Genomic DNA, 27,436 nt, shown 5'->3' with positions numbered 1-27,436 from the left:
CACGAGACATCAGACACTGCATCCTTCGACGAGTGCTTGAGTATTGCTAGGAGCCTCGATTCGCGATCCCAAACAAACACCCGGCCGTCTTTGTACATTAGAGTTGAATCTTGGTTTTGACAACAGGATACGTACCTTCACTTCCACTCGCAACGTATTCGTCGTTTGCGTCGCCAAAAGTACTGCATATAACGGAGTCCCCTAATATCGGACCATGAAACAGTCTCATTACTTCGCCGGTCTCAATTTCAACAACAATCAGACTCATCCCTTCCACCGTTGCTTAGAAGCATATGTCGAGAGTCCTTAGTCACGTCCACGCTTAACAACCGGGCTTCATCAATGATCCACTCATTGATCTTGCATTTCGTTTCCATGTCATACGTGTGAATACCATCCTCCGTTATCACAACAAGCAAACGGCCGTCGTTACTGAGCGTGAGATCGTGCGTCTGGTAGTCTTCATTCCAAACCTCGAGAACGGGCCTTGTTTCGCTCAACGAACTCAGGCTGTGATTCGGATCCATAGATCCGAGAATGACAGCTGAGGGGTGGGTGGTGACCCAGGTGCACAGTCGGTTGGTAAATCTACGTCAAGAAGGGTGACCGGGGCTGATTTCTGGCTGGTGGATCAGATACGTATATCAAGTTTGAAAGAGTGGAGTCTACCTCAACGTCCCATATGCAAGGAGCATAATTATCATATGTCGCCAGTATTCTCGAGTCGTCCGGGCTCCAGGAGATGCTGTGCGTATCACGACCTTCCGATTCGTACAGGCGTTGTGACACAGCGTATGTGTCTGTATCATAGATGAATATACCGCCAAATTTGCCCGCGATTGCAAGTTTTGTGCCGTTATTCGAGAATTTCGTGCACCAGATTTCATTCGGATAATCGGAGAGTCTGCGCATTAGCCTGAACGGTGCATCTACACTTCCCGGAAGTGAAGGAAGTAAACCGGCGGACAGGAAGCTGGTGGCGCCGCTTTTAGCCATTTCCTCTGTGAGCACAAATGGCAATCCTCCAATTCGATCTTCCAGGGCTAGTCCTATTTGTGCAACACCTTCTTCGCCGGCGGGAAGTATCAAGGCTGACGAGTTGGCGAGTTCGTTTAAAATGATACCATCGAAGCCTTGCAGCAGTGTCGTGGAGAACAGTATTAGACTATCTGTGACTCGAGCAAAAACGACAGCCTTGTCGTCTTGTGCTTCGCCAGGACCAAAAATGATTGGACGAAATGCCGCGGTATCCAAGTGATACACATTGGCAGAGTCAGGCATGCCTTCCAGTCTACATGCTTTCAGCTCGTTCGCTGTAGCTGCATCGCTGAGGAGTCTGTGAAGTAACGTACTGACACTGATATCAGCATCAACAATATCTTGGAGAACCTTGATAGCGCTGAGATTTTGGCTCCTTATCGCTGACTTCAATGTGGCATGCCAAAGTGTAGTCTTTATACCAACGTTTTTAGCTTCCCGAAGCAGCAACTCTACCGCCGGTGTGGAGTTCCGACATATAGCGTCGTAAAGGATGGTATTTCCACGAAGATTTGTGCGGTGGGCGACCGCTCCTGCTTTAAGGAGTGCGTGGATGACCAACTGATCGTTTAGGACTACCGCTGCCTCAAGAGGTGAGCGGAAATGTGGATCCAGGGTATTCACGTCCGATGTTTTCTCGACCAGCACCTCTGCTATCCTCGATAGGCCATGTGTAATGGCGAAGTGAAGCGGACTGGATGCGCCAGGTACTCGAGAACTAAAGAAATGCTTTTCCTCCCAATACTTAGCTTGACAAGCACTCGCAAAGGAAGGCTTGTTTACAAGCAAGCTAATGGCGCTGTTGTGGAGATCATTGTCCACACATCCGTCCGCTGCAGCATGGCGAAAGTGACTGGCCCAGCGAGATGCAGCATAATCAAGGAATGGGAATTGATTTCGGCGGGCGTTCAGCTCTTTCCGTGAGGAGCTGCAGCCATTGCGGAAATCTTGCAAGAGAAGATAGCTGAGGCAAGTACTTGTGATGTACTTTTGCGTGTCTGGAAAACGGGTCATCCGCCTGCGGTAGAAGTAGTCCTGGGTGGTATAATGGACCAATCTGATGACTCTGCTTGTTTCATCAATCGTGACCAGACCAGCGCAGATATCAACCAGTGTCATTGCATCTGGCATGGCTTCCGAGTCCAGAGTGTCTTCTTCCGACTCAATGGCCAGGGCTTGGCATAGCTCACGGAGCCTCAGTGGCCGGTATGCATACGTGATCCAAGCCAGGACCCTTTCGGCGAGCTGCAGATCGTCCTTGTTCTGCTGCTCGATGCGGAACATGGCTTCGTTGTATATGTCGTCCAGATCTTCCGGGATGGTGTCAAGGCATTTCCGGACTTTGGCGAGATTGTTCTTCGAAGCAAGCGAGGCGAGATGCAAGTTTGCTGCAAGGAACATACCGTTCGCCTTCGAGACAATGGTTTCAACGATGCGCTCCCGTAGTGTCGGGTCAGGTCTTATGATGCGCGACAGCCGCTCCTCGCAATCGATCTGGGCTTTAAGATAAAGTCGCATATCCGCCACGCTTGCATGAATCTCCAACGTCTTTGTCTTGTTTGGATCAATTTCGGCCTGTCGCATTGGTCGGGCGGTGATTAAGAGCTGCGCTCCTGAAGTTTCAACGATCTTGCGGAGCTCTTGCACAAGGTCTGGTCGAGCTCGAGTCATTTCCGAAGACTCGTCGAAGGCGTCAATTACAATGTAGAGGACGTCCAAGCTAGCAGCTTCCTTGATGAGGACCTCTGTCCATTCACCGATCGATGGCTGTTTCTGTTTTTTGATGAAGTGATCGTAGAGGCTGCTCAGCCGGACGGACACCTGGCTCTGCTTTTCAACAACCTGCCTCAGGAGGCTCCTGACAAGGCTCAGTGCTGTTTGTTCGTTCTGTTCCTTGTAGTTGAAGTACAGGTACACTACGTGAGCGTTGTCACCCTCAGTCTTGGTCTCCAAGTGGTCGATTATGACGGATCTGTATTGTGTGAGCACACGCCAAGTATCGTAATCGTAGGCCTTACGCTAAGATTGTTTTGCCTACGGCAGGGATGCCTGGACACCACAGTATAGTTGGCTGACCGGAAAGCCACTCCTGGAATAACGGCTCACTCAAAAACCAGGTTCCGGTCCCGGGCTGTCGGCGACGAAGATGGTCTTGTTGCTTTGACGCAAAAGTCATGGGCGAGACCCAGTCCAGGATTTGTTGCCGTCTGAGGTCTTCTCACAGATCAGCACCATCGCGCAAAACAGACAGCGAAATTCTTTACCGGTGTGGGTGGAGGAGACTTCGTCCAGCTTGTGCTTGATAGCCAGCGATAAGCTAAAGTGGTCTTGAGCAAGCGCGGCGGCAATCAGAGTCTGCAGTCGATGGATGTGCGAAAGCGCGTCTTGAGTGTCTTGCTTCGAAAGTGGCCATAGCATCATCTTGCCGTACTTCTTCATCCCTTTTGCAGGTTTGAGCGTGGCAGCGATCTTTTCTAACAGCTCCTTGTACTGCTCAAGCGGCCCGTCGTCGCTGGCTAGACTGTGAAGTCCATTGAACCAAGCATCGCTCGGGTCTGTTGTCTCCGCTCGTGACCTCAGATCGCTCAACTGCCCGACAAGGCTGCCGCATTCCTTGGTGATCTGATTGCGTTCGGCGGGCGCATTCTTCACATTGTTGACGTACTTGACAATCTTTCCGGTATACTCCAACAGTTGAGAGACACTTGCAACGAGGCCGGTGATTGTGACGGGATCCATGAGAAGGGTAGAGTGGAGTGAAGATGCCACGAGAGCAGCTGCCAGTCTTCAGTAGAAGTGTAACGAGGCTGATCTTACTCCACGTGAAAGGCGGGGCTGAAAAGGTGCGCATCAGCTTGCGCACCGATCAGTATTCATGCATGTGGAGGGATTTCGAAAGGGGAAAGCCGCGGACACGTGCCGTAAACCCATCGGGTAACCCGCATCATGACACTCTTGGAAAATCCTGCGCGCAACAGGAGGCGTTCCCCGAGCTGATTGGAGGCTTACGATTTACAGCGAGTTGCAAAATAGAGACTCTCATGCACAGGCGCTTGTAGGTAAAAATAAATAAATGAGGACCAGCCCGTCGCCTGTGTTGTAGACCCAAGCGGATACGAAGCTGTGCCCGACGAAGAAAACATTGTTGAATGGGGAGAATGGCTTGCGAAAGCCTGAATGGGGTATAAAAAGGTGTAGATAGACCGGCTGCACAATGCACAGGTCTTGGAGGTACTGATATATGACCGCGTCGGCCGGCGGTAGCGTGGCCTCTCTAAGACAGTGCGTGGCATTCTTTGTCTACTCATTCGAGAACACCCATCCGCCGCGATGCTGGCCGTTGAATAAACCGTCTTCTTTCCAAATCTCGAGGCTTAAAAATCCAAAAACGTCTCAAACATCGCTCTCAACAGGCAGACGCCACAAACCGCCACCTCCCTCCCTTCCCACCCCACCCTTCCCTACCCCTCTCTCACGCATACGTACACCCCGGCGCCGTCGCCGCATCCTTGGGCACAATCACGACATCGAAGATGTTGCACTCGGGCGCCGTCGGCAGCGCGCCCGGCTGCACCGACACGATCCACTCGTCGAAATTCGACCGGGGGCATGCCTGGAAGCCGGCGCCGCGGAACTGCAGCAGCTTGTCGTCCCAGTGCACGATCTGCCGGAAGCCGGTGGGGACCTGGTCCTCGGCCGGGGGCCGCCCCGGCTCGGCGACTTGCAGGTTTTGGCCGGCGGTGCCGACGAAGACTAAGGGGTGGGTGGGTGGGTTTAGTCGGGGTGGTGGTTGTGGGGATGGTGATGTGGGGGATCGGGGGCAGCGGCAAGAGTATGCCAGTGCATGAAACCGGGCCAGTCTGCGGAGAGATCGGGTTGCTTACTTGTCTGCGAATCACCGTCCGGGTTGTACGTCGTCAGCCCGATGAGGAATTGGGTGTAGGTGGTAGAGTCGTAGCCCGCGTTGTCGCCGGTGCAGTTGGCTTCGGAAGTGGTGCCGACGGCGAGGAAGCCGTTCTTGGCGACGATGGGCTTGCCGTCGATTGCGGTTTTGTTGGAGAAGGCACGCAGCTCGAAGACGGAGACGTCGACGTTGGGGTCGGGCGCCGACTGTGCCATCACGGCCGAGGCGCTGAGAAGAGCCGTGTTGGCGAGGAGGCGCTTGAACTGCATGATGGAAAGATGGTTGATGATACGGAAAGATGGGAACGGATTGAGTTGCGTTGCTTTATGTGTAGAAATAAGAGAGCGACGATCCTGTTTGTTTACGAGTGGCGAGGCGGGGAAATGCCTGTAACACGAGGATTCGTGCGTCATGGCTCGAATACGAGGAGATCAACGGACCATCGGAGAAGGGTACTATTTTTAAGTTCGACTCGGCCGCCATATGCCGGGCTCATCCTTTTCAAGCGTTTCTTGTACTGTCAACCGAGAAATCAAACATATCAAGGAGTTGGGTTGACCATGCTTTTTAATCTGAGTTGAAATTAATGAGTGGCGAGATCGTGCTTTAGGAAATCGAAACAGCCAAACCGCTATCCGCAAAAGCAATATCCTTCCCCATTAAAACTCCAGCTCCAACCCGCTCCCAATCGTTTCCTCCCCGCTTTCCAATGATGAGCACGTAGTGCGTCTTCTGTTCCGTTGTGGTTTCGAGCTTGGAGCTGCCGATCACGACGCACTTCAGCTCTTGTCCGACTGGCCGACCTCCTAAATCGTAAACAATTTCGCCATCCGCTGATTCCGAAAACGCACGCGCTTGGGCTGTAAGCTTTGCTTTGGCTCCTCGATCGGCCGTGTGCCACGACGATTGCTGGGAGAGCTTCTGATCCCAGGGGGATTTGAGCTGGTCCTTCTCCCAAGCAACCTCATTGAAGGGAATGTTCAGATAATCAATTGCTCCCTCGTACGCCATCCAGGACCATGAAGGCACTTCGCTCCCCAATCTGAAGTCGATCCTGACCATGGACTCAACACCAGGACCGCGCGTCCATAATAGGCTTCGCCCCAAGTAGCTGTCGAGCCCAGGTCTGTGGCTGTCGAAGATTCCGAACCCTCCGTGAACCCCGAGAGCCCGGATCAATCTGATCTCTAGCCCTGCGATGGCAACGGGTCTGTCCGTGCTTACTGACAGCGCAAGCCTTGAATATTGCTTGTAGAAGTTCTCGAAAAAGATGATAATGCCGCCCTTTGATTGGTTCATTGCGAAGTTGGGGAAATCGGGGTCTCCGAAGAGTGCTGCTTTGCTGCTGTGCGCATGTGAGCTTCCTGAGGGCATGGCGGGTCTCGGGTGACGTACTTTGCCATCTTCGTGAGTGTCTCGCAGCGAACGCCGTGTCCGCACTCCCAATATGTCTGCTCCTTTGTAAAGTGTATTGTTCGCCGTGCCAGAGCTCTTTCTTGGTACACCCAACCCCGTGTATTGAGCTCCGCTGCAGAAACGTGCTTTTCGAAGTCATCGATTGCTTCACAGACGTAAAAACAGTTTCCTGAGCCATCCGAAAGGGTCACGAAGTCACGTGGGGTTGGAGTCTTCAAGAAGCCATCCGCGGTTCCAGACGCTCGTGTCGCGGCCACCACACAGTATGCAGAGCTGAAGACGTCTTCCATGCACTTTGCTTGCTCGTCCCAGTCCCCGTCAGGCCCTTGGATGATGCAGATCGAATCGATCCAGAGGTACTGGATCCCGAGTTCCCTTGTGACCCTGACGGCGTCCTGGAAGGTGGGCGGAAGATCAGCCATTTCGATACTTCTCATACGTTCGTGGAGATTGGACCGCCTTGTGGAGAAAGACCGATTCTTGGCCTTGTCGCCCCAGCGGTGAGATAATGCAATGTACTTCCCGCCCTGGCCCGGCCTTTCCAACAGGCGCATTAATCCCGAAACTTTGTCAGATCCCACGTCAATGACTCTTGATGGTAGATAGCCGGGCTGCTTCGGGTGACATTTGTGACGGTCGTTGCAGTGTTGCAGCCAGTGGCGGATGAGCTTGAGACGAGTCTCGCTTGTCTCCGGCGGTAGAGTCGGGAAGCCAACTTGGATATCCTGCAAAGAGTCCGAAATGTCTGGGCCTCGACAAATCGACAGTATGGGGTGTTTGAAACCCCTCAATCTCAAGGTTGAGCTGTCCCTATGTAAGTGAATCTGCCCGCTTATTCCAAGGCGGGTGCACGCCCGGGACAAGAGGCGACAGATATCGCAACTTTGAGCCTTCTCGGACAGCCTGGTCACGCTATCTTCTAGATTTAAACAAGGCTGCGAGAAACTCAACTCTCGGCAACGCTTGCAGAGGGTCTTGGTGGTTAACGGAGAGGAGAAAGGACGATTTGAGTTGATGTTGCGAAATGTACCAAGTGCAAAATCATTATCGACGATGAACGTCCAAGCATCATTGAGGGTCTGGTTACACGTAAGTAAAGAAATAGTATTAGTCTAAAGCGGGTTACATTGGATTGGGGTGGCAGGTAACGCGACTAGTCATCGCCATCGCGACGTACATGCGTGTATTCGTTTTGCAAAGTTCGAACTGGAACTTCAATGCGCGTCTCTTCGTAGTAAGCGGACTCCGTTGGTGAGCTCTGATGCCCCTGTATACCGAGCCCACGCCCATGAGGTACCGTCAGAAGCTGGATGGGTGATTTTGGCTTGTTCGGAGCCACGACGTTGTCTCGGTTCCTTCCCGTAAACAAGTACCCACGGTCCAGTTCGCCTTTGGTTTTCATCTCGAGCAGCTCTTTCTCAAGCTCTGAAGCTGTGGCGCGACGATGAGTCTTGATCTCGTCATTGGACATGGCCTCATCTTCGTTGCCATTTCCATCGCTCTCGATTACAAGCAATTTCGTCTTGACAAGGTTGAGTAAGTCGCTGAGAGCCGTCTTCTGGCCGTTGTTGAACTCCGGGTCCGTTTTTTGTATCTCTGTCATCCAGTATGCAGCGATGTCATTGACTTCAACCCGGTCTTGCTTGACCAGGTAGAAATTCGTCCCTATCAAGTCTTGGTGCATGCCGTCCTCGATCCGTGATGTATCGAGTGTTTGGTCGTGAAACGCTCTCAGCCCTTTGTGGCCGTAAAGCAGCCAGATGGTGAACTCCAGCATGATGCATCCCATTGACCAGACATCGTACAGGCGGCTCCTGGGTCTCGACTTTGCGTTCATCGGATGGGCCTCGGGTCCTTCGTACATTACAGTTCCGTACCTCATGCTCGTCGGCTCTACTCGGTTTCGTGTCGCCACTGTGTGCCGTCTCGCCAGCCCGAGGTCCGCAATCTGGAGCGTGCCCACCTGCTTTTGTGGATTCAGATTGGCACACTTGAACCGCAGAATGTTGGCAGGCTTCAGGTCTCCATGACGCCAGTGGCCAGCGTCATCGCCGGGATTAGATTCGAGGAATTTCTCGCTGCCGGTCCCGCGTCCATGCAGGCAGACAAGTGCATCTGCCAGGCCATGCAGCTGTTCGAGGACGTCCTGGATGAGCGCTGCACTCAGAATCGGCTCCTTGTTATTCTCCCAGAACTCTTGAAGGCTGCCTCCATCGGCCCATTCAAAAACAAAGTAATACCTGCCATTCTTCTGGAATGCTGCAATGGCGCTGGTCAAGTGGTCGTGCTTGTGTCTGCTGGTACCATCCAGCGCACTTAGCTCCAGCTCCCAGGCGGTCTTGGGATCTGGGTAGTCCATCTCTGCCGACGGTTGCAATTCTTTGATGGCAACGGTAAGTCCTTTTCCACTCTGAGAAATCTTCAGTTGGCACGCATTCAAAAAGGTTTCGGAGGGGAGCATACCGTTGGAAGTATCTTTTGGTGGCTCTCATGTATCCTAGCTTTTTGCACTCTGCTGAACGCCCCAACCTGGGGTTTGGTACCGTCTTGGTCCATCCATTCGAAGGGTAGGATGACGCTGGGAGCAAGGTCATGTCGGAAGGGAGACTCTTCGAATACAGGGGCCAAAAATGCCCATCGGAAGTCGAAGAAGTCCTGAACAGATGCAGCACCCCACTGACGTGTGTTATGGAGTACGTTGAAGACGGCATGATGAGTACACGTGGATTTCCCCGTACTTACACACTCCGGATCATTTCCAATGAGCAAAAGGTCGTCGTGGAAACTGTTTTTGAGGAAGTCGTCCATGATCCTTGTGAGTCTTCTGTCGGACTTCTTCGTTGCCCGGAGCACTGTAGCAAAAACCTTCTTTGCATCACGGCTTATGTAATCGATCAGCTTCGGTGTTGCTCCAGGCAGCGCTTCTACAATTCTTTCCCGGGAAAGGATCTGATTAAGGCGGTCCACTGGCAAGAATCTCTTCTTATCAAAATCGCTCATTACCATCTTCTTTATAAGTTCGTCCAACAAACTGGGTTGATCCAGACTTGAGGTGGATTGGTCCGATGGATCCAAAACCTGAGAATGTTCCGACGTGGCGGGTGGATCCGATACGTTGGGGTGATCAGTTGCATCCTGGTTCGACACGGGGGGTGAAACCGACACATCTGGCCGATCGGACACGCCAAGATCTTGCGCAGCTGGCGTCGACGCTTTGAAAGTTAGTCGAAGCTGCATCTGGAACGATGAGTGGATTTACGAGGATTATGCAACACGTCGGGGTTTTCCGACACGGTGGGTGAATCTGGTACATCGTGACGATCGGACACAGGGGGCTGAACCGATTCATTGCCATCATCTTGTGCAACTGGTGGCGTGGAAGCCTCTTTGAAAAGTTAGTTGAAGCACGAAATCGGGGAGCGGGGTACTTACGAGGGTTTCCTCGTCTGCCTGAGCTTCTCAGCCTCCATAGTCTCTTCATGATACCTGGGCAACACAAGCAGCTGGGCATAAGGGTAACTCGCGACAAGGGAGGGCAATTGGATCGAGAGGGATGCTAATCTTCGGAGATCTGGCGGCGTCCTTTTATGCTGCTTTGAGGCTATCGACGGGTAACGATGAACCGGAGAGTACTATCTGTTTACCGGCCGGGCTACTGCAACAGCTGCATCATGCACAAGCACGTGCTTTGCAATCTCGCAGCGCGCGGTTGTGTTCCCAGAACAGGGAGCTGATAGCGAGCTCGTGCGTCTTCGGGAAAAGTGATTGGTCGGAACAGTGCCTCAGCCTCGTGTTTGACCCGTTGCTTACCGATCAAGGCAGAAGGTTTGCTGAACAGGGCTGTCTGTGTGGGTGGAGAGACGGCCAGGCAGCAGTTATCAGGCCCTTTCAGCCCCGACGATCAAACTCAGCCTCGCCGATGATCAAACCCAATTTTGCGCGTTGATATCAACTCGTATCGCTCGAGCAACCTCGCTTTCTTGCAAGTGTTTGGCTTGGTGTAAATAAGCTTTCTACAAAATACTAAGTAAAGCTCCGAAAGCTACTTTGCTTCATGGTCCTTACACTCCAAGCCTCTACACTTCGACACCAGATGAAAGAATAGCTTGTGCAATAATAGGCCATGTTCAAATTCGAAACTAACATTTACTGGTCGCAAGATTACTGGGCCAGTGAGTAGCGTCGTTTGCTTGGCCAAATGCAATGTTAATTCCGTCTTATCCATACTTTTAGCGTTGACTATTAGAGCTCCGATCACGTACTTACATGCTGGGGAAATTAACTTGTGTTTATCTTGGCATATGCAACGACTGAAATGAAACGTTTCGAGAGAGCAGAAGTGTTAGATACATTTAAGTCACTTTTATTGCGCGCTTCGCTTTCGGCTACTTAAGCCTTTGTCAGAAGTATGTACATGTCGCAGATACGACCAAGATCCATGTCGCTCACTCATAGTTACAGTGTAAATGCATGTGGGCGATTTTCGTCTTCGGAATACACATAGCCGCAGCGAAATTTTCTTGTCACACACCTTTCTCGGTCGACATGCTCAAATGCGTATAAGTAGGTGGGGTTGGTTGGGGCGCGTATGCATGGAAATCTAAAGCCGATAATAGTGTGAGTAATTTCTACTATCATTCGTTGCCGAGCTCCGATAGACCCACAGCTCCGCTCAAGCACTGTGCAAGCTGAAAGCCCGTGTCTCGCCGGAAGTATATCGCAATCTCTCGTCCATCCGAGAGAGCACATGCCGCGTACACCCCGAGTCTTGTATACATAGTAGAAAAGGCCATTACCGTAGGCGTCGCCGAACAGACTGTCTGTGCAGCCATAACGTCGATCGGATCTTGTTTTATATTCATCTCGTTCACTGAGCTATTTTAGTCATGTACGCATAACAATCTGTTTGCGATCTTCAAGCTCTAATAAATATATTACTCTATTACTCTATTCGTCATTTTAATGCCGGTATCTCATCATATCTCGCTCTCATTCATGATCTCACGCAACCCTGCCGCCAGCCCCCGCACAACAAAGCCTCAGCCTCGTCCAGGCAGCAGATCATCCCAACAGTCATCTAGCAAATATCGCCAGGGCTGTAGGCGCAGGTAGCCTTGCTCAGCTTGTCGTCGAGGATGTTCTTGTTCTCGGTCGCGGCATCAGCGCAGGACGGAACAGCGTCGATGATCTCGAACGACAGAGCCTAGCATCACAAACATCAGCTCAAAAAACACCTCTCGAAAAAGGAAAAGAAGAGGAAGAAGATTGAACTTACGTCATCGGCGCCCTCCAACGAGCGGAAGGCGGCGGCGAAGGGAGCGCCGAAGCCGCCGTCGGCGATGTACGACTTGCCGATGAAGTTGTTCAGCATCTCCGACTGGAAGGTGACGAACTGTAGCACGAGGGGTGATTTGGTAAGCACTAGCTTTTTCCTCCTTTTGGCTTGCGGCTTACGGTTTTGTAGGCATCGCACACGGCCTGCTGGGCAGCATCGTCGGCGTAGGGCTGCGTCTCGGCCGCGGCGGTGACGTCGGCGCCGGTGGCGGTGATGAGGTCGCGGAGGCCGTTGACGGCGGCCTGCATTTTATTCATTCGTCAGCCCATGCTGGGGAAAAGGGAAATGCTTGGGTGAGGTCTTATGTACCGCGTAGTTGTCGGTCGTGGGGTTCTGGTCGGCCGGGCCCAGCGCCTTGGCCAGATCGCCCGTGTCGCTGGAGCGCTGGGCGAGGTCCTTCAGGGCGCTGATCATGGTGTCCGAGTCGACGGCGCGAGGCAGGACTGCGGCAGAGGCGACGCCGGCGATGGCGGGGAGGGAGACGGCGAGCTTGGCGAGGAAGTGCATTTTGGCGGTGGAGGAGAGCGGCGGTTGGGGGGTGGAGTGGTCGGTTGGGGTGGTGGATGCTGGTCTTGCTGTAGCTGTTTATGAGCTTCTTATACTCTTCAACTGCCGACTGTCTCCTTTGCTTCGGACGTCATGGATGGGATCAGCGAGAGACTTTGCATCTTCTTTCTACATCTGGTACCCGACCGGTAGATCGTCTACAATGCGGAATATTGCTTGTACTGGAAGTGGAAGTAGTCGCTGTAGCGTGGTGTTCGGCTCTCTTGGTAGATGAATGGGTGGACGTGATAGGCTCCGTTTGAAGGGCTAGCCAAACTGACACCAGCTGAGCCCGTGTTGATCATGCGGATCGGCACGTCAATCGCCAGATAAAGTTGACGATCAGATCTGGCACCCATCTCGGATCTCAGCACGTCCGGCGCATGTACCAGCGTGGCTCCGTGAAGCGGGGCTGTATAGGAGGTTGGGGGTAGTCGGCCCGGCCAATGACGCAGGAAGCCGACGAAAGAGGAAAAGGCCGCATCATTTAGCTTACTTGCAGCGGCCATCGCGAGCACAATACTTCCCAATGCGTGGCAAGAAAATGTACGATCTACTCTGCTGAGAGCAGAAGGGCGATGGAGAAACCCTCTCATCTCCACTGTCTCACGATCGCGGTGCTGGAGAAGAGGCGGAGACCAGTCGAAACTCTCGATCTCCAGCGCCCGTGCAGATCATCATTCTCCCTCGCCTGTGCAGCTGGCCCCAGCATTATTCTAGCCGGCCGCGATGCACACCCGCAGCACAGTGCTTGACCCCATCGCCACCGCCTTCTCGTCTTTCAAGGCTCCAAGTTGACCGGTACCGACTTCACCGTCTGACGAACGCGAACTAGAGCAACCACTTTGGCTAACCGCTTGGACTTCAAAGAGAGATCCGTCTCTTGCATAGAAGTCTCATTATTGAAGTGCGGCCGGAAGAGCGCGCATTGCTTTTGCTACCAAAGGTACCCTACAAATAACCTACCCGACGTAGTTGAGCCACTTTGTTCGAATACATGGTTCAGTGTCGATAGCGATGAAGTCACACATGAGCAGAAGAGATGAATGACCCTCGCTAGCTCTTATACTCAGGTGAATACTTACTTGAAGTCCACGGCTGGATCACCTGCGGAACCAAGGGTGCAAAATGGGCTGACCCGTGCGCAGCTTTGGCATGCACTCCAGGATCACAATCCGTTGTCCACGTCCGTATTAATACGCTTCTTTTTACCCACGAATCACCGGCTATGACTACAAATCCCAATACGTGAGATTCAGCGACGCACACTCTGCAGCATACTTCATTGGCGAAACGAAGCTCGGCACGGCGCTCTTGTTGAAGCCCAACTCGACCAACGTATCTGGCCCACCAAGTCAGCACCACTCACTCGCAACAAAGGAGATGGACTCACCGTTCGCATACTGCCCCCACCCCAGCTCCTCGAGTCCACGCCACGGATCCCTTGCAAACGCCGCCCAAGCCCCCATCACGACGTGGGTCAACCGCTTCTGCTCCTCCTCGTCGGGAATGCCAGTGACGAGCTCGGAATTGCCGAACAGGGCGTGCATGTCGCTGCCGTGGTAGGCGCTCGAGTTGGGGTACAGGCGCAGGTTGTCCCAGTCGGCGCCGTAGCGGAAAAGCCACGAGGGGACGCCGAAGCGGGCGCGCGCGGCGGCGCCGTAAGTGCTGGGGCAGGTGAAGGTGGCGAGGTTGAAAGCGTCCCATTGGGCGTCGGTGAGGAGGCTGCCGGCGCCGTAGGCCGCCCAGCGGTAGTAGCCGGCTTCGAAGTGTGTGTTGCCGACGAGGTAGGGCTGGTTTCGCGGTATTAGTACGCATCTCTTCCAGTCCCGCGCGATGATGATGGAGTTGGAGGGAAGGAGGCAACGGAACGGCAAGAAAAAACCCCAACTCACCACCCTCGCAAACTCGCCCCTCTCCGTCATCCCCACCGTCTCCTCCAGCGCAAACACCGTCTCCCCATCCACCGTCGGCTGAAACACCGCCTCGGACCTCCCCTGCCCATTCACCGGCGGCAGCCTGATCGCCGCGACCCCCGCCTTAACCGCCTCCACATCTTTCCCGCGCATACACGCCAACACCTTCGCCTCATCGTCCCCCTCGCCCCCACACCCAACCGCCTCCGTCACACCCCACCACCTCCCCGCCGCCTCCCCCGCCCCACTCCTCGGAAAACTCCACGCATTCCCACTGTGCGCCACGACCCCCGCCACCACGGCCTCCTCCTCCCCCCTCCACGCATACGTCCAGTAATCCACCGCCGCGCCCCCCGCGCTCTGGCCCGCGACGACGATGCGCGCCGCGTCCCCGCCGAAGGACGCCGCGTTATCGCGCACCCACTCGACGGCGAGGCGCTGGTCGCGGAAGGCCAGGTTCTTGGAGGCGGACGGGCTGGCGGGGAAGCCGAAGATGCCGACGCGGTAGTTGAGGGTGACGACGACGAGGCGCTGGGAGGCGGACAGCGGGGCGCCGGCGAAGAAGGGGGTGTGGGATTCGCCGATGGTGAAGCGGCCGCCGTGGATGAAGACGAGGATGGGGAGGGGTTCCTCCGTCGCGTTCCGAGGCGAGGAGGCGGAGGAGGCAGAGGTGGGCGTCCAGATGTTCAATGTCAGGCAGTCCTCGCTCTGCGTGTGGTTGAGCTGCCCCGCGAAGGCGGCGACGATGCGTTGGGATTGCGGCGTGCGGTCTGGGTAGGCGACGCGCGCTGAGGGGGTCTGCGGGCAGGTCGGCCCGTAGTGCGATGCGATGAATGTGTCGTTGGCGTTGTTGACGTATTTCTGCGGCGCGGCGAAGCGGAGCGGCCCGGTTGGCGGCTGCGCGTAGGGGATGCCGAGGTATTCGATCACGGAGCCGGGGGCATCGTGGCCGACGATGGGGCCGTTGCTGGTGTGGGCGGTGTACTTGTCGTTGCTGGTGGAGGTGGCGGAGGCGAGGGTTGCGAGGGCGAGGACCAGGGCGCACGTCACGGGGATGGGTAGCAGCATGGTGGGATGCAATGGCCAGGAAACGGCGAAAAGGTGGTTTGGAATGTTGAAAGAAGGTTTTGACATTTATACGCGGGGTGTTGTTATTGGCGGTCAGCGCTACCGGGGAAGATAGATTGGGTGCGGCGGATCGAGTCGAACATAGGCAGGTGAGCCGTCCCGCCTCCGTCTCGGCAATCGCGCTTGCACCGTCTTGTGCGTCACAGCCGAATTTGCTCGTTCCTGCTGTTATGAACAGATGTGGAGCGGGATGCGCACCGAGATCGAGGCCGCGGCCGACAGCGAAAGCGTAATGTCCAGCTCGTACGTCCGCGCGATCAGGCAGGAGGCAAAGGTAGGCACGAACACCCTGCCGGCCGGCAGTTCCACCGGGATGGCCAGCTTCAGCAGGTAGTAGACGCCCCCGATGTAGCCAGACGAGGGCGCAATCAGGTCCGACGGCTCGACACAGCCGTTCGCCAACTGCATATGCTCCCAGCCCGGCGACCGCTTCAGCCATTGCGCGCCGGCGAGACGGAATGGCGGCAGCGAAATGACCTCCGAGTACGAGCGCTCCGTCGGGTAAGTCGTCTGTCCGTTGCTGGAGGTGCCCTTGGGCCCCGCCCTGAAGATGGACGTGGCCTGGAATCTGCGCGTGATGTCTTCCGGGGAGGGGGGCGCGCAATCATGCGATGCTGGGTCGAATCGGACAAGCACTTTGGTCGACGCCAGCGTCGCCGCGTCGGCCTTGATGCCTTTGATGGCGCTGGGCGGCTGCGCCTCCATGACCAGGCAGCCCAGTTTGCCGGTCAAGATGCTGCGCCGGACCACCTTTTCCTCGCGGATGCGGCATTCGCTCGAGAAGAGCGGCGGCGGCTCTGGGAAGCTCGGCACGACGCGCACCTTGTTGGTCGTTTCGGTCGCGATGGATCGGCCCTGGCGGTCGCTGACCATGACCTTGGCGCTGATCTTGTAGCAGATGTCGACCATGTCGGGCGTGGGGTCGTCGAGCACCTGGCCGTCGTGTTCCCACTTGTGGCTTCCGCCCACGGTCGGCGGGAGCTGCAGATGATCGTCCGGCAACGAGACGCATGAGCACGTTTCCGGGTCGAGGCCGTGGGGGACGGTGAAGCTGAAGGGGATGGTGCAGCTGCCATCCGCGTTGGTCGTTGGCGTGCCGTTGCCGTGTCTTAGCTTCAGAAAGCGCTTCTTGGTCCCCACTGGCCCCAGAGCAACCATGTTGTCGACACTGGTGTGTGCCCGCCCTGCTCCGCGCGTGTCAGCCTGCGTCATCCACGACCCCCAGCGGTTTCTAGCGCACCGGTGAGCGAGACATCCACCCTCTTGATGTGGGCTTCGGCGGGCATCTTCACCACCACCTCGCCCGTGATCTCGTCGCCCGAGCCGAATCCCCCGTGGTTGACGTCACTGCCCGCAGTGTTTACGCATATCGCCACGTCCACGAAGTCCGAGCCACCCGAAGCCATGGGAAAAAGATGAACGGCGGGACACGGTCCGGGGAGGTGGATTCGCGCGCCGGTCTGTGATAGTATAAGGTTGGGAGGCCCGACGGCTACTAACTCATCTTTTACCGCCCGAGTCGATCTTTTGCCCCAACCCCTGACCGCAGGGGCTCCGGGGAACTCGCCGGAGTCGTGAGTCATTTGCGTAGCCGACATGACGCGCGATTGGCAGGCGATGGCCATATTCCACTTTACATGACTAAGTGCCATCGAGTGCACTTGAACGATTCTACAGCGACTGATGATGATGACATTAGTGGCCTGGCTATCTAGTACTGTGTAGGCTAGCTGCTGGTCTGAGCGACTGCGCCCTACGGATGACATGGCCCCACTGGCGGCGCTGCCAAACGGCCACACCCGAAAGTCTATTATCATTACGTGTGCCGCGGAGAAACGTACATCAAGCAAGGACTGGAGATTTCCCCGGTATGCAACAGGGCACCGGACGTATTCAGAAAATGTGCTACTTTCTTGATTTTCAGCCAGCAGTCCTGGCCTCTCAGCATTCGAAAACCACACAGCTTCTAACCCCAGCTATCTCTAACCCATCTATCCAACGCCCCAACAGAGCATCTATCTCCCATCAACGCCATCTCTCCCCCCATCTACAGCTTCTTCACCATAATCCAATCCGTCTGCACAACCGTCCCGATAACAAAATCATGCTGCCCCACCTTCCCATACCCCCACCTCTCATACGCCCTCTGCGCGCCCGCATTCTCCTCCCACACCCCCAACCACACATGCTCGAACCCCTTCTCCCTCGCCACCCCCTCCACCTCCCTCGCCAGCATCCCGCCGACCCCCCTCCCCTGCGCAGTCGTATCAACATAAATGCGCTGCAGCTCGACCTTGCTCTCCAGCGCGTCCACGCACGGCTCGCTGGTGCCTTGCGTCAGCGTCACGAAACCGAGGATTTTGGCGTCGTTGTTGTCGGCGTTGTTGCTGGCGTTGTTGCTGTCGACGGCGACGAAGGTGTCTTTGGCGGGGTTCTGCAGGTCGGATGTGATGGAGGCGGGTGTGTATTCTTTCGACAGGTAGGCGGAGAGTTCGTCGGGGGAGACGGAGTGGCCGAATGTGGCGCTGAAGACGTGTGCGCCGAGGGCGGCGATGGCGGGGGCGTCGGGGGGGAGGGCGGGGCGGATGAGGATGGGTTGTTGGCGCGCGGAGGCGGCGGGGGTGGTGGGGGTTGCTTGGGCCATGTTGTTGGCTGGAAACGCAGATGACGGTGATTGCTGGGGTGTGAGGTAGGTGGTGTGGTCGAGCGAGGGACTTTGGAGCGCTGGCGTTAGTTATATATCAAACTTTAAAGCAGAGGATTTGAAATGTGCTAGGAATAGCGCACGCAGAATTCTTTTTTTTTTTTTTTTTCGCATGATGACTTGACGTAAGAGCATTCGACTGGCCGGGGCCGCCTTCCTCGTTGCTCCTACAAAGGCAGTTGCGAACGATTGCTGCTCAGTGCTCACCCAAAAGCCCGAGGCTAAGGACGTATTCGGCCGAGATCGCACCAATGTATTGAAATAGCCGCAGCTTGCTTCTGATTTTTTCTTAATCTGTGAGAGGTGTCTGGTGGACTCGGATTATTGCTCGTCGTATCCAAAGCTCCAACTCCGCGGAGAACCTACTTCTTCTCCCAACCACGCGGCTGAGAGCTTCAGTTGTTGGGCTATCGATCCATACTGCAGGTCGCCACGCCCTTTGACAAGCAGAGTCCCCGCTAATCTGCGGCCCGAACTTCACTTGAAACCAGCCCATATCTCGGCGGGCTTTCCGGCTCGTGCGGTCGGGACGGCACCGATAAGGCTGCTGGAGGGGTATCGCGCGGCGTTCTGGGCGTGCTTCGCCGCCATGGTGGTGTGAAGGAGGGGTGAGTCGCGGTTCGTGTGGGGCAGATGTAGCATCAATATAACGAGGAATTGGGAAAGGCGGAAGCTCTAGCGGAAGAAGTAAGAAGACAAAGAGGTGCCATGCTGTGCTGAATGGGTATTGAGCGCTGGAGTCGGAAGAGGGGAGGAGGTTGGTTGAGATGGTCGGGAAGATGAGGGAGTATGAATGGGTAGGTTTGAGAAAATCGGGATGACATGCAGCAATGCTTGGTGCTATTTCAGGGAAGTGTCTAGCATGTATGACCGGAGATGCCGAAGCAATGGCCAACGACAGCCGCCATCCGGATCCGCTCGAAAGCTACCCGCCGCGGAACACTCCCGTCCACATCTCAACCCCGCACTCTAATCTCCGGACGGCAATGCATGGCTGCCGATCGTGGCGCCGCCAAGCTCCCCGCATCTTGCCCGACAGCCGAGTGCGTCATTGCCCGGACTGGGGCACTTCGAGACCGGTCTTTAAGTACATCGCCCGTCCCTCGTCTGTGCTGAATGCCAGGTTGCACAGCTCTTCCACGCCCCGAAAATGGCTACGGACATCAAAGACGAAAAGGGCGAGCTCCCGGCCCACCTTGAGAACATCGAGACGAACACATCCGATGAACAAGCAGCCGTCCCGGAATATGACGCCAAAGAGACGCAGAGGATCCTCCGCAAAGTCGACTATCGGCTGCTGCCCATGCTGACTCTCCTGTACGTCTTGTCGTTCATTGACAGAAGCAACAGTACGTGTCTGTTCCCATCTGCAGCCCCAAAAGGCTGACGAGCATTGCGTAGTCGGGAACGCGAAAGTAGCGGGTATGAACGACGACCTCGGCCTCACGGGTTCTCAGTACAACATCGCGTAGGTCGCTCAACCAGACGTCAACTACATGCTAACCACACAACAGCCTCACCGTGTTCTTCTTCCCCTACGCCTTGTTTGAAGTCCCCAGCAACGTCGTCTTGAAACTCGTGAAGCCATCGATATGGATCGCCTCGATGATGATCGCGTGGGGCACCGTCATGACACTTATGGGCATTGTACAGAGCTACGGGGGTCTTGTCGGCGCACGGGTTGCCGTGAGTACCTCACAACCGAAACCCCCACTCATCTCAGTCCTAACACGTCACCAACAGCTCGGGTTCGCGGAAACCGGCTTCTTCCCGGCCAGCACCTTCCTCCTGACGACGTGGTACCGGCGGTTCGAGCTGCAGACGCGCATGGCCGTCTTCTTCAGCGCGGCGTCCATGGCGGGCGCCTTCTCGGGGCTGCTCGCCTTCGCGATCCAGAACATGGACGGGGTGGCGGGGCTCCGGGGGTGGCGGTGGATCTTCATCCTCGAGGGCATCGCGACCGTCTGCATCGGCGCGTGCTGCTTCGCGCTGCTGCCCAACAGCCCCGAGACGGCGACCTTCCTCACGGCCGCCGAGCGCCGCTTCCTCGTGCGCCGCCTGCAGACGGACTCGGGCACCGAGACGGGGCACGTCGAGACCGAGGACCTGTTCCACTGGCCGACGATCCGCGCCGCGCTGGTCGAGTGGAAGATCTGGTTCGCCATCATCATCTACTGGGTATCTACCGTCCTCCCCCCATTCGCTCCCTCCCCCGAGCCTGACTGACGCGATACAGGGCAACTCCATCTCCCTCTACGGCTTCACCTACTCGGCGCCCAGCGTGATCCTCGGCCTGGGCTACTCCGCCGCCAACGCCCAGCTCCTCACGATCCCCATCTACGTTCTCGGCGTCGTCTCCACCGTACTCGTCGCCTACTACGCCGACAAATACCAAACGCGGTGGCCCTTCATCGTCGGGCCCTTCTGCGTCGCGGCCGGCGGCTTCCTCGGGCTCCTGTGCATCCCGCACCCACGCCTACCAGGGCTGACGTACGCGTTCCTGTTCTGCATCCCGGCGGGCGTGTATCCGCCGTTGATCGGGGTGCTGTCGTGGATCGGCAACAACCTGGCGCCGTCGTGGAAAAGGGCGGTCGGCATGGCGCTGCTGATCTCGATGGGGAACCTGGGCGGCGCCATCGGGAGCAATGTGTATCTGGAGACGCAGAAGCCGCATTATTGGCTGGGGTTTGGATTTGGGTTGGGCATCTCGCTGGCGGCGATTGCGGCGACGGTGGTGTTGAAGGGAGCGTTTGAGCGGCTGAATCGGGAGAAGGAGGCGATGGGGTCCGAGGAGGAGGTGAGGGCGAGGTTTTCGGAGGAGGAGCTGCTGAGGATGGGGGACCGGAGTCCGCTGTTTAGGTATGCTGTGTGAGTTTTTAGGCGGGAAGAGGGGGGTGGGGGACTCAAATCTTGCGGGCTCGTGGAAGGGGAATTGGTTGTTGGTCCGGCGGGAGGAGGATAGGGTGGGCGTGGAGGAGGTCATGCGGTTGGGGGAGGAGGTGGCTTCCAAAGCGTTGCTCACGTCGAAATGCAATGTAAGATACGCTTTCTCAGTTGTTGGCGAATCAGTGTCAATCGATCGCAGCCAACCCAGTCATCGCCACCCTTCCCGCCGCCCCGCTCCCTCCCGTTCGCCGATTTCTACTCGGGTTACACTGCATTGTCTTGCACTGCCCTAATACGCGCCGCAGTGGATGCGTTTGCCCGGCAATTGGTCTTCCACAATGCGGTCAGGCTGCAGCTTTTCCGGTCTGTACACCATCTCTGAGACGCCAAAGTGTTATTGCTGCGCCGCGCTGACACCACTTCTACTCAGCCCCAACACACGTGCTAATACTACCCCGCTCGATAAAGTGCTGAGGCATCTTGCTTTTCTCCTTCCAACTCTCGATGGTTTTCTGACCTTTACCACCTTTTCAGTCACCACTCTTACCGACAGAGCTCAAGAGGGGCCAGCTTTCTCTTATGGATTGGACCTATCGCAAGAGGATCTCCAGGAAACAACGCCTCGCCCAGATTCTGGAACACTTGAGAACGTGCAAAGAACAGCACAAAGGCTCCTGCAGTCCGGATCCTACCACCATCGACACCAACTTCGAGACTTTTCTCATCGACATCAAGCGCATGTGCCTTGTGAAATGCCGCATACCACCAGACGGATATTTTGCCCTCAGCTACGTTTGGGGCAATGTGTCACAGTATCAGCACACCACGGATCGGACGGCTTTCCTTCTGGAGGAAAATTCTTTGCGCCATATCTTCGAAAGCTTGCCCAAGACTATCCAAGATTCCATCACTCTGGTCCGCCACTTCAGGGGGTTGTACCTGTGGATCGACTCGCTTTGTATCATACAAGATGACGAAGAGAACAAAAAGGTCCACATAGCGCGGATGGCGGATATATACAGCATGTCCTTCCTGACCATCGCCGTTGCCAGCGCGCTCGACGCCAATTCAGCAATCCCGGAATTGCCGACCTTCGACGAATTGTTACGCAATCACAATCCAGTCTTCACGCACGCTTTGCACGGAGATTTCGTCCCGCCTTTCATGGAGAAAACGAAATATGTGACCAGAGCATGGACTTTTCAAGAGCGCCTTCTATCGAGAAGATGTCTTATCTTACTCGCGGATTGATTCCTCCTTCGCTGCAACAGCGGGACTTTGGAAGGAGGAATGACCCTCGTCGATCCCTCACCAATGCCAAATCTATCTCCACATGAACTATCTCTTCGCATAGAGATGACATACGGCAACGAATCCATCAAAGGATGTTCATCGTACCAGTTGGGGCGCCATCGACCGCTCACGGTACTTACTTCAGATGGCCACCGCCGATTGAATCTATTGGCGACAGTCGGAAAAGACACAAATTCTTCCGGGCTGTCCGTATGGCCAATGAAATCCAACATCCACGTGCTCTCGAAATTCCCTCTTTGGGTATTACATTTCGATAGCACAAGCGTATACGAAGGATGTCTGCTGGAATCATCTCATCTCACGGAGCTATTGATTGTGCTATACAGCAGAAAGATGCTCTCATTCGCATCCGACATTGCGAATGCGTTCGTCGGAATAGCAAATCTCCTCTATGGGCTGAATAGAGATCATCTCTCCTACGGCGTTTCCCTCCCCTCCATTCCTTATTCTCTCCTATGGGCACACAGGCTATCGGACGAGCGCCCCGAAAGACGATCCGTGGACTTCCCCTCCTGGAGTTGGATGGGTTGGTACGGAGCTGTCTATTTTCCTCTCTGCCTGGCAGAACTCCAGCCTGGACTTAGAGCACGCCACACAAAAAACAGTCGCATCCACTCCCTCATCATTTCCGAAACACAAGCACCTATGATTACGACAGAGCATGATCCTGGCCAGTCGCCACCCACTCTGAAATTCTTCGCTGAGGCAGTCCCAATCTCACAGCTAGGAATCCTTAGTCAGAGCGAAACAGAGTATCTGCAGATAGTAGCAGATTTCCAGGCCTCCCTCATCCAATTTACTCCACGATCTTCCGAAACCGGCACAAAGTTCTTCGGGAACGATTTCGATACCAGCATTTCGACCAGAATACAAGTCAATATCTCTAGCCACTGGGAAGAGACAACTTGGTCTGACCAATATCAGCAAAGAAACCAGTGGCGAGGTAGTCTTGGGCGACAACTTCTCGAGAAAAATATAACACAACTGTCGGCAGAACTGGAAGACTTGTATAAACAGGTAGATACAAACCGGGAATCGAGGCAAGAAAAAGATCACGACTGGACCACATCACATCCAAGATCTGATATTGAAAAACATATATCTGACTTATCGAGAATGCGGGACGCAGCTCGCCAGTACCTTGATGAAGGCTTGGATCTATGGACGTATCCCAAAACAATTCGAGGTCACGTTAAGCCCCAAGGTCTATCTGATGGAACAAGTGTTGTTAATTTTCTAGAGTCATGCACGACAGTAAAAGATGCAGTGCTAACAGGGGTGGATCCTGAGAGCCTACTACAGATCTGCCAAAACTCACTCGTTGAGCTTGTTTTGCTAGCGGAAGAGATGTTCGAGGAAATATGCCTAATGAATGTTCTTATAGTTGAATGGACTGATGGGGTTGCAGAGAGGCTGGGAGTCGGGCAGGTTTCTGTTGACGCTTGGCAAAGATGGAACGCACAGGAAAAAGAGATCACACTCCGATAAGCTGGGAATCACAACTTCCAGACAACACGACTCATCTATGCTCAGGTTGTTATCATTCCATTCAAAAGATTGGCATGTATACAAAGTATCTTAGTAACACGAAAAGTGAGCGAGCGATGACAAACAGATCGAATGGGTGATGGGATCATTTCAGGAACACACTACGCTCGAGAGCAAAACAGTAAACGACAAGTCTAGGTCAAACTCTCATGGCCATGCCAACCATCACCATCCTCATAGCACTCTCGGCCGCATCAACAAGCAAATCTTCAGCCTGACCAATTGCCTCATCCAGCGTCGTCGGCCCCCTCAAGATTGAAGTGAACGCATCAATGCCCGCCCCATAATTAACCCCGGCATCCCTCCCCACCGTCCCCGCCAACGCAATCACCGGAATGCCAACCGCCTTCGCCCTACTCGCCACCTCGGCGGGGATCTTCCCCCTCGGCGTCTGTCCATCAAGGCCGCCCTCGGCCGTAACAACCAACTGACAGCCCCCCTCCTCCTCGAACAGATCCCCAATCCCAAAATACTCCATCACCGCCTCATACCGCGGCCTCAGCCTCGCCCCGAGCACCAACAACCCCGCGCCCAACCCCCCAGACGCGCCACCCCCAGGCACTTCCGCAACCTCCACGCCCAACCTCCCCCCCACCACCTCCGCATACACCTCCAACGCCCTTGCCAACACCTCGACCTGCGCCTCCGTCGCCCCCTTCTGCGGGCCATACACCCTCGCGACGCCGTTTGGGCCACACAGCACATTGCGCCAATTGCACGGCGCCTCAATCCTTACCCCCCTTAGCCTTTGATCCAACCCCCCGACGTCGACGTCCGCCAGGGCGCGCAACGCGGCGCCGCCGCAGGCGCGCGGCAACTCGCGGCCGTGCGCGTCGAGCAGCCGCGCGCCCAGTGCCTGCAGCATGCCGGCGCCGGCGTCGCTGGTGCCCGAGTCGCCGGCACCGATGACGATGCGTTGGGCGCCGGCGGCGAGGGCGGCCGCGATCAGCTGGCCGACGCCGAAGGTGGTGGTGGTGGTTGGGTCGCGGGCGTGCGGGGGGACGAGGGCGAGGCCGGCGGCGGAGGCGATGTCGATGACGGCGGTTTTTGTTGTTGGCTGAGTCGTCGTCGGAGTCCGTTCGTCGGCTTTGTTGTTGTTGTTGTTGTTGCTGCTGTTGTCGATATCCCCGAGGATGCCGTAGTGCGCGAGGACGGGCTCGCCGACGGGCCCGGTGACGGTGACGGGGTGGAGGGTCCCGCGGGTGGCGGCGACCAGGGCGCGCGCGAAGCCCTCGCCGCCGTCCGCGAGCGGCACGGCGCGCACGGCGGCGCTGGGGAGCGCGCGGTGGATGCCCCGCGTGATGCTGGAGGCGACTTCGGACGGGCTGAGGCTCTCTTTGAAGCCGGAGGGGGCGACGAGGATTTTCAGCGGGGTGGGGTAGGACGGGGAGAGGGGTGGGGATTGGGATGGGGAGGGGGACGGGAGCGGGAGTCGTGGGTGGTTGGCTGTTGCGGACGGGGTGTCATGGCTGGTTGGCGTCGTCGTCGATGCCTTGGTGTGGAGGTTGAGGAGCTTGGTTCGTGGGCACGGGATAAGCTGCTTCATTGCGGTGGTCTGGTATGAACGAGAGTGGAGGATGGCGGGAAATGGGGGGTTCGGAGGGCCGAAGTAAGTGCTTGGTCCTGCTGAAGCGATGTGGCAGTTGTTTAGAGCGAGTGTCGAGTGGTGCTGATCGAGAGACTCACCGTTGACCTCACTCCGTCTTATATCGTCCTCGGTCGTGCACCGCCTTTTTCTCGCCTCTGAGATGGGCAGCGTGCTGTCCATGATCATGCCCATGTTCGAGCAGGAGAGCACGCGACTGCCGACCGCGCCTTCCATGTTGCTGAACAGGCATCCAGAAGCAGGGGGCTGTGTCTGAGATTTTGGATACGCCTGATGGTCTGTTATCATTGCTAAAGATGGAATCAGCCCTGGACTAGATGGCTTGGCACATGCCAATCAAGACAGTTTCCATGGCTGGCAGTGGCATGAGATTGTCAAATATGTCCAAGAGTGTTACGTGTCCTTCACGCCAGGTGGTGATTCGAATTGTTCTGGATCTTGGGATTGTTTGGTATGGATCTGGCCCAGCGAGCGTTGCCAGGGCGGTGGGGCTGTGGTTCCAGCCGCGATATCTTTAGATAGAGCCGTGAAACCTGAAACAGCTACCCGCTTGCCCGTTGCGGTTAGTTTCCGGGGCCCCGCAGCATCAAGGGTAGTGCAACGGCACGGGATTGAGTGCGATAGGTACCCGGGATGCACAGCCACGCGCAGCACAGCCATCGTCCAATCACACGCCTGCAAAGCATACCTGACACGGCTGCCCAGATAGCTGTCCGCAGTCGAATGACGCGTAACGGTCCCCCGGAAAGGCCATGAGCAGCACGCGAGGCGGGACAGCACAGTGCTGTGTCGCCGTGTGGGCCGCCATGGTAGCGCCCCTGTATTCCGTTCTTCCGTCCACCATTAATCCCCGCACCTCGCAGCTCCGTGGTAGAGCCAATCGGACGCCGCTCTCTCTTGTCAGTAGTGCATTTACTGTATATACCTGCAGCGAAGCCACTAGCATTTGGGGGCATCAGGCTGCCGATCACGTGCCGGGACCCGGACGCCCTTGCACACCTGCGCCTAGCGTCGTCATCCGCTCGTAAATGCGTCGCGTACCGCCTATCCTCCTGCCGAACGGAGAAACAAAAGTCAGCCTTGAGGTCGCAAGGCTCAGCTCAGGTGGGCTGCGAGATGTCAACCCGGCGATGATCGAAGCAAAGAACACCAAGCTTGGTTTCGGTCATTGGCAAGCTTTTGATAGGCCCGATCCACTGCCACGCTCCGGCCAAGCACTGACGCCAATGCTACCTAGAATCTCCCCATGTCTGCCATGCTTCCATGGCCGAATCCCAAGCCGCAGCTCGCGAGGCTGTACACGCTGCTATTTTTGCCCTTCACTGCCTACTCTTCCCGTGTCTGCCCACTTGCACGCGACACACTGCGCATTTTGGGAAAGCTTCAGGTACATGAATACATATACGTTTTGTCCACGGCTGTGCCAGTGACTCCTTGCTTGCCAGAACACCGTCTCTCGCTATTAATCACTCGCTTTTGTCTGTTCCGCTTTTTCCCGCGCCCCTTGTCATGTCATACTACCTTGAGAAAGTCCGGTCCCCCTTTGCTAGATCGTCTGCTCCGGAAAGTACCGACCATCCGTCATTGTACCGGCTGCCAAGTCTGCACTTCCCCCCATTGATGAGCCAGCGTGAGCAACGATGGTGGGAAGACGTATCAACATATCGGTCTTTCGCCGACAGGCAACCTGCAAGCCCTGCATCCGAGCTGGACAACATATCACTGCCCGACCCTTTACACATGGCTAACCATGATGTGGAGGAGGGGAGGGGTACTTCATACGATGCTCTCAATCCCGCGGAAAACGAGGAGAACAAAAGGCATCCCGACATCGTAAGTTTCGCCAAGTACTCCAAGTGTTTCTGGCTTACTGCAAAAGGTTACTTGGGAAAACGACAACGATCCGATGAACCCGCTCAACTGGAGCAGGGGCAAGAAGTGGACAGCAACGCTTCTTGTATCCTGCTTTACCTTCATTTCTCCCGTCTCCTCCACCATGATTGCACCCTCACTGGAAGTTATCGCAGATGAGTTCGACATAGAATCTGAGCTCGAGCAAGCCTTTGTCATGTCCATCTTCCTTCTAGCATATGCC

At 55.8% G+C, this 27,436-nt stretch overlaps 10 protein-coding genes across 10 annotated transcripts; 2 read left to right on the top strand and 8 right to left on the bottom strand.

The window, feature by feature from the left end:
* Positions 1 to 3,210: 3,210 nt before the first annotated feature.
* On the bottom strand, positions 3,211 to 3,969 carry SLS55_005010 (uncharacterized protein; the record flags this gene model as incomplete). The annotated part of the gene is made up of 2 exons (XM_066776461.1): positions 3,211 to 3,815; positions 3,966 to 3,969. The coding sequence occupies 2 exons, from the start codon at positions 3,967 to 3,969 to the stop codon at positions 3,211 to 3,213; spliced, it is 609 nt and encodes a 202-aa protein (XP_066634342.1).
* An 843-nt stretch (positions 3,970 to 4,812) lies between these two features.
* Positions 4,813 to 5,385, bottom strand: SLS55_005009 (uncharacterized protein; the record flags this gene model as incomplete). Its single annotated transcript, XM_066776460.1, has 2 exons — positions 4,813 to 5,264; positions 5,379 to 5,385. 2 exons carry the CDS (start codon positions 5,383 to 5,385, stop codon positions 4,813 to 4,815), a joined length of 459 nt encoding a protein of 152 aa, XP_066634341.1.
* Positions 5,386 to 5,548: 163 nt separating this feature from the next.
* On the bottom strand, positions 5,549 to 6,345 carry SLS55_005008 (uncharacterized protein; the record flags this gene model as incomplete). The annotated part of the gene is made up of 2 exons (XM_066776459.1): positions 5,549 to 6,284; positions 6,338 to 6,345. The coding sequence occupies 2 exons, from the start codon at positions 6,343 to 6,345 to the stop codon at positions 5,549 to 5,551; spliced, it is 744 nt and encodes a 247-aa protein (XP_066634340.1).
* A 1,166-nt stretch (positions 6,346 to 7,511) lies between these two features.
* On the bottom strand, positions 7,512 to 9,069 carry SLS55_005007 (uncharacterized protein; the record flags this gene model as incomplete). Its single annotated transcript, XM_066776458.1, has 2 exons — positions 7,512 to 8,766; positions 9,065 to 9,069. The coding sequence occupies 2 exons, from the start codon at positions 9,067 to 9,069 to the stop codon at positions 7,512 to 7,514; spliced, it is 1,260 nt and encodes a 419-aa protein (XP_066634339.1).
* Positions 9,070 to 11,942: 2,873 nt separating this feature from the next.
* Positions 11,943 to 12,334, bottom strand: SLS55_005006 (uncharacterized protein; the record flags this gene model as incomplete). Its single annotated transcript, XM_066776457.1, has 2 exons — positions 11,943 to 12,264; positions 12,330 to 12,334. The coding sequence occupies 2 exons, from the start codon at positions 12,332 to 12,334 to the stop codon at positions 11,943 to 11,945; spliced, it is 327 nt and encodes a 108-aa protein (XP_066634338.1).
* Positions 12,335 to 13,594: 1,260 nt separating this feature from the next.
* On the bottom strand, positions 13,595 to 14,057 carry SLS55_005005 (uncharacterized protein; the record flags this gene model as incomplete). Its single annotated transcript, XM_066776456.1, has 2 exons — positions 13,595 to 14,001; positions 14,054 to 14,057. 2 exons carry the CDS (start codon positions 14,055 to 14,057, stop codon positions 13,595 to 13,597), a joined length of 411 nt encoding a protein of 136 aa, XP_066634337.1.
* A 1,394-nt stretch (positions 14,058 to 15,451) lies between these two features.
* On the bottom strand, positions 15,452 to 16,651 carry SLS55_005004 (uncharacterized protein; the record flags this gene model as incomplete). Its single annotated transcript, XM_066776455.1, has 2 exons — positions 15,452 to 16,467; positions 16,648 to 16,651. The coding sequence occupies 2 exons, from the start codon at positions 16,649 to 16,651 to the stop codon at positions 15,452 to 15,454; spliced, it is 1,020 nt and encodes a 339-aa protein (XP_066634336.1).
* Positions 16,652 to 19,137: 2,486 nt separating this feature from the next.
* On the top strand, positions 19,138 to 20,213 carry SLS55_005003 (uncharacterized protein; the record flags this gene model as incomplete). Its single annotated transcript, XM_066776454.1, has 3 exons — positions 19,138 to 19,336; positions 19,389 to 19,455; positions 19,502 to 20,213. The coding sequence occupies 3 exons, from the start codon at positions 19,138 to 19,140 to the stop codon at positions 20,211 to 20,213; spliced, it is 978 nt and encodes a 325-aa protein (XP_066634335.1).
* A 1,239-nt stretch (positions 20,214 to 21,452) lies between these two features.
* Positions 21,453 to 22,124, top strand: SLS55_005002 (uncharacterized protein; the record flags this gene model as incomplete). Its single annotated transcript, XM_066776453.1, has 1 exon — positions 21,453 to 22,124. One exon carries the CDS (start codon positions 21,453 to 21,455, stop codon positions 22,122 to 22,124), a length of 672 nt encoding a protein of 223 aa, XP_066634334.1.
* A 1,750-nt stretch (positions 22,125 to 23,874) lies between these two features.
* SLS55_005001 (uncharacterized protein) lies at positions 23,875 to 25,515 on the bottom strand (the record flags this gene model as incomplete). The annotated part of the gene is made up of 2 exons (XM_066776452.1): positions 23,875 to 25,070; positions 25,422 to 25,515. The coding sequence occupies 2 exons, from the start codon at positions 25,513 to 25,515 to the stop codon at positions 23,875 to 23,877; spliced, it is 1,290 nt and encodes a 429-aa protein (XP_066634333.1).
* Positions 25,516 to 27,436: the final 1,921 nt, after the last annotated feature.

Source organism: Diplodia seriata (assembly GCF_021436955.1).
Source record: "Diplodia seriata strain FDS-637 chromosome Unknown scaffold_4, whole genome shotgun sequence".
Taxonomy (NCBI): domain Eukaryota; kingdom Fungi; phylum Ascomycota; class Dothideomycetes; order Botryosphaeriales; family Botryosphaeriaceae; genus Diplodia; species Diplodia seriata.
The sequence above is the reverse complement of the archived record's forward strand: the minus strand, read 5'-3'. Positions and strand labels throughout refer to the sequence as shown.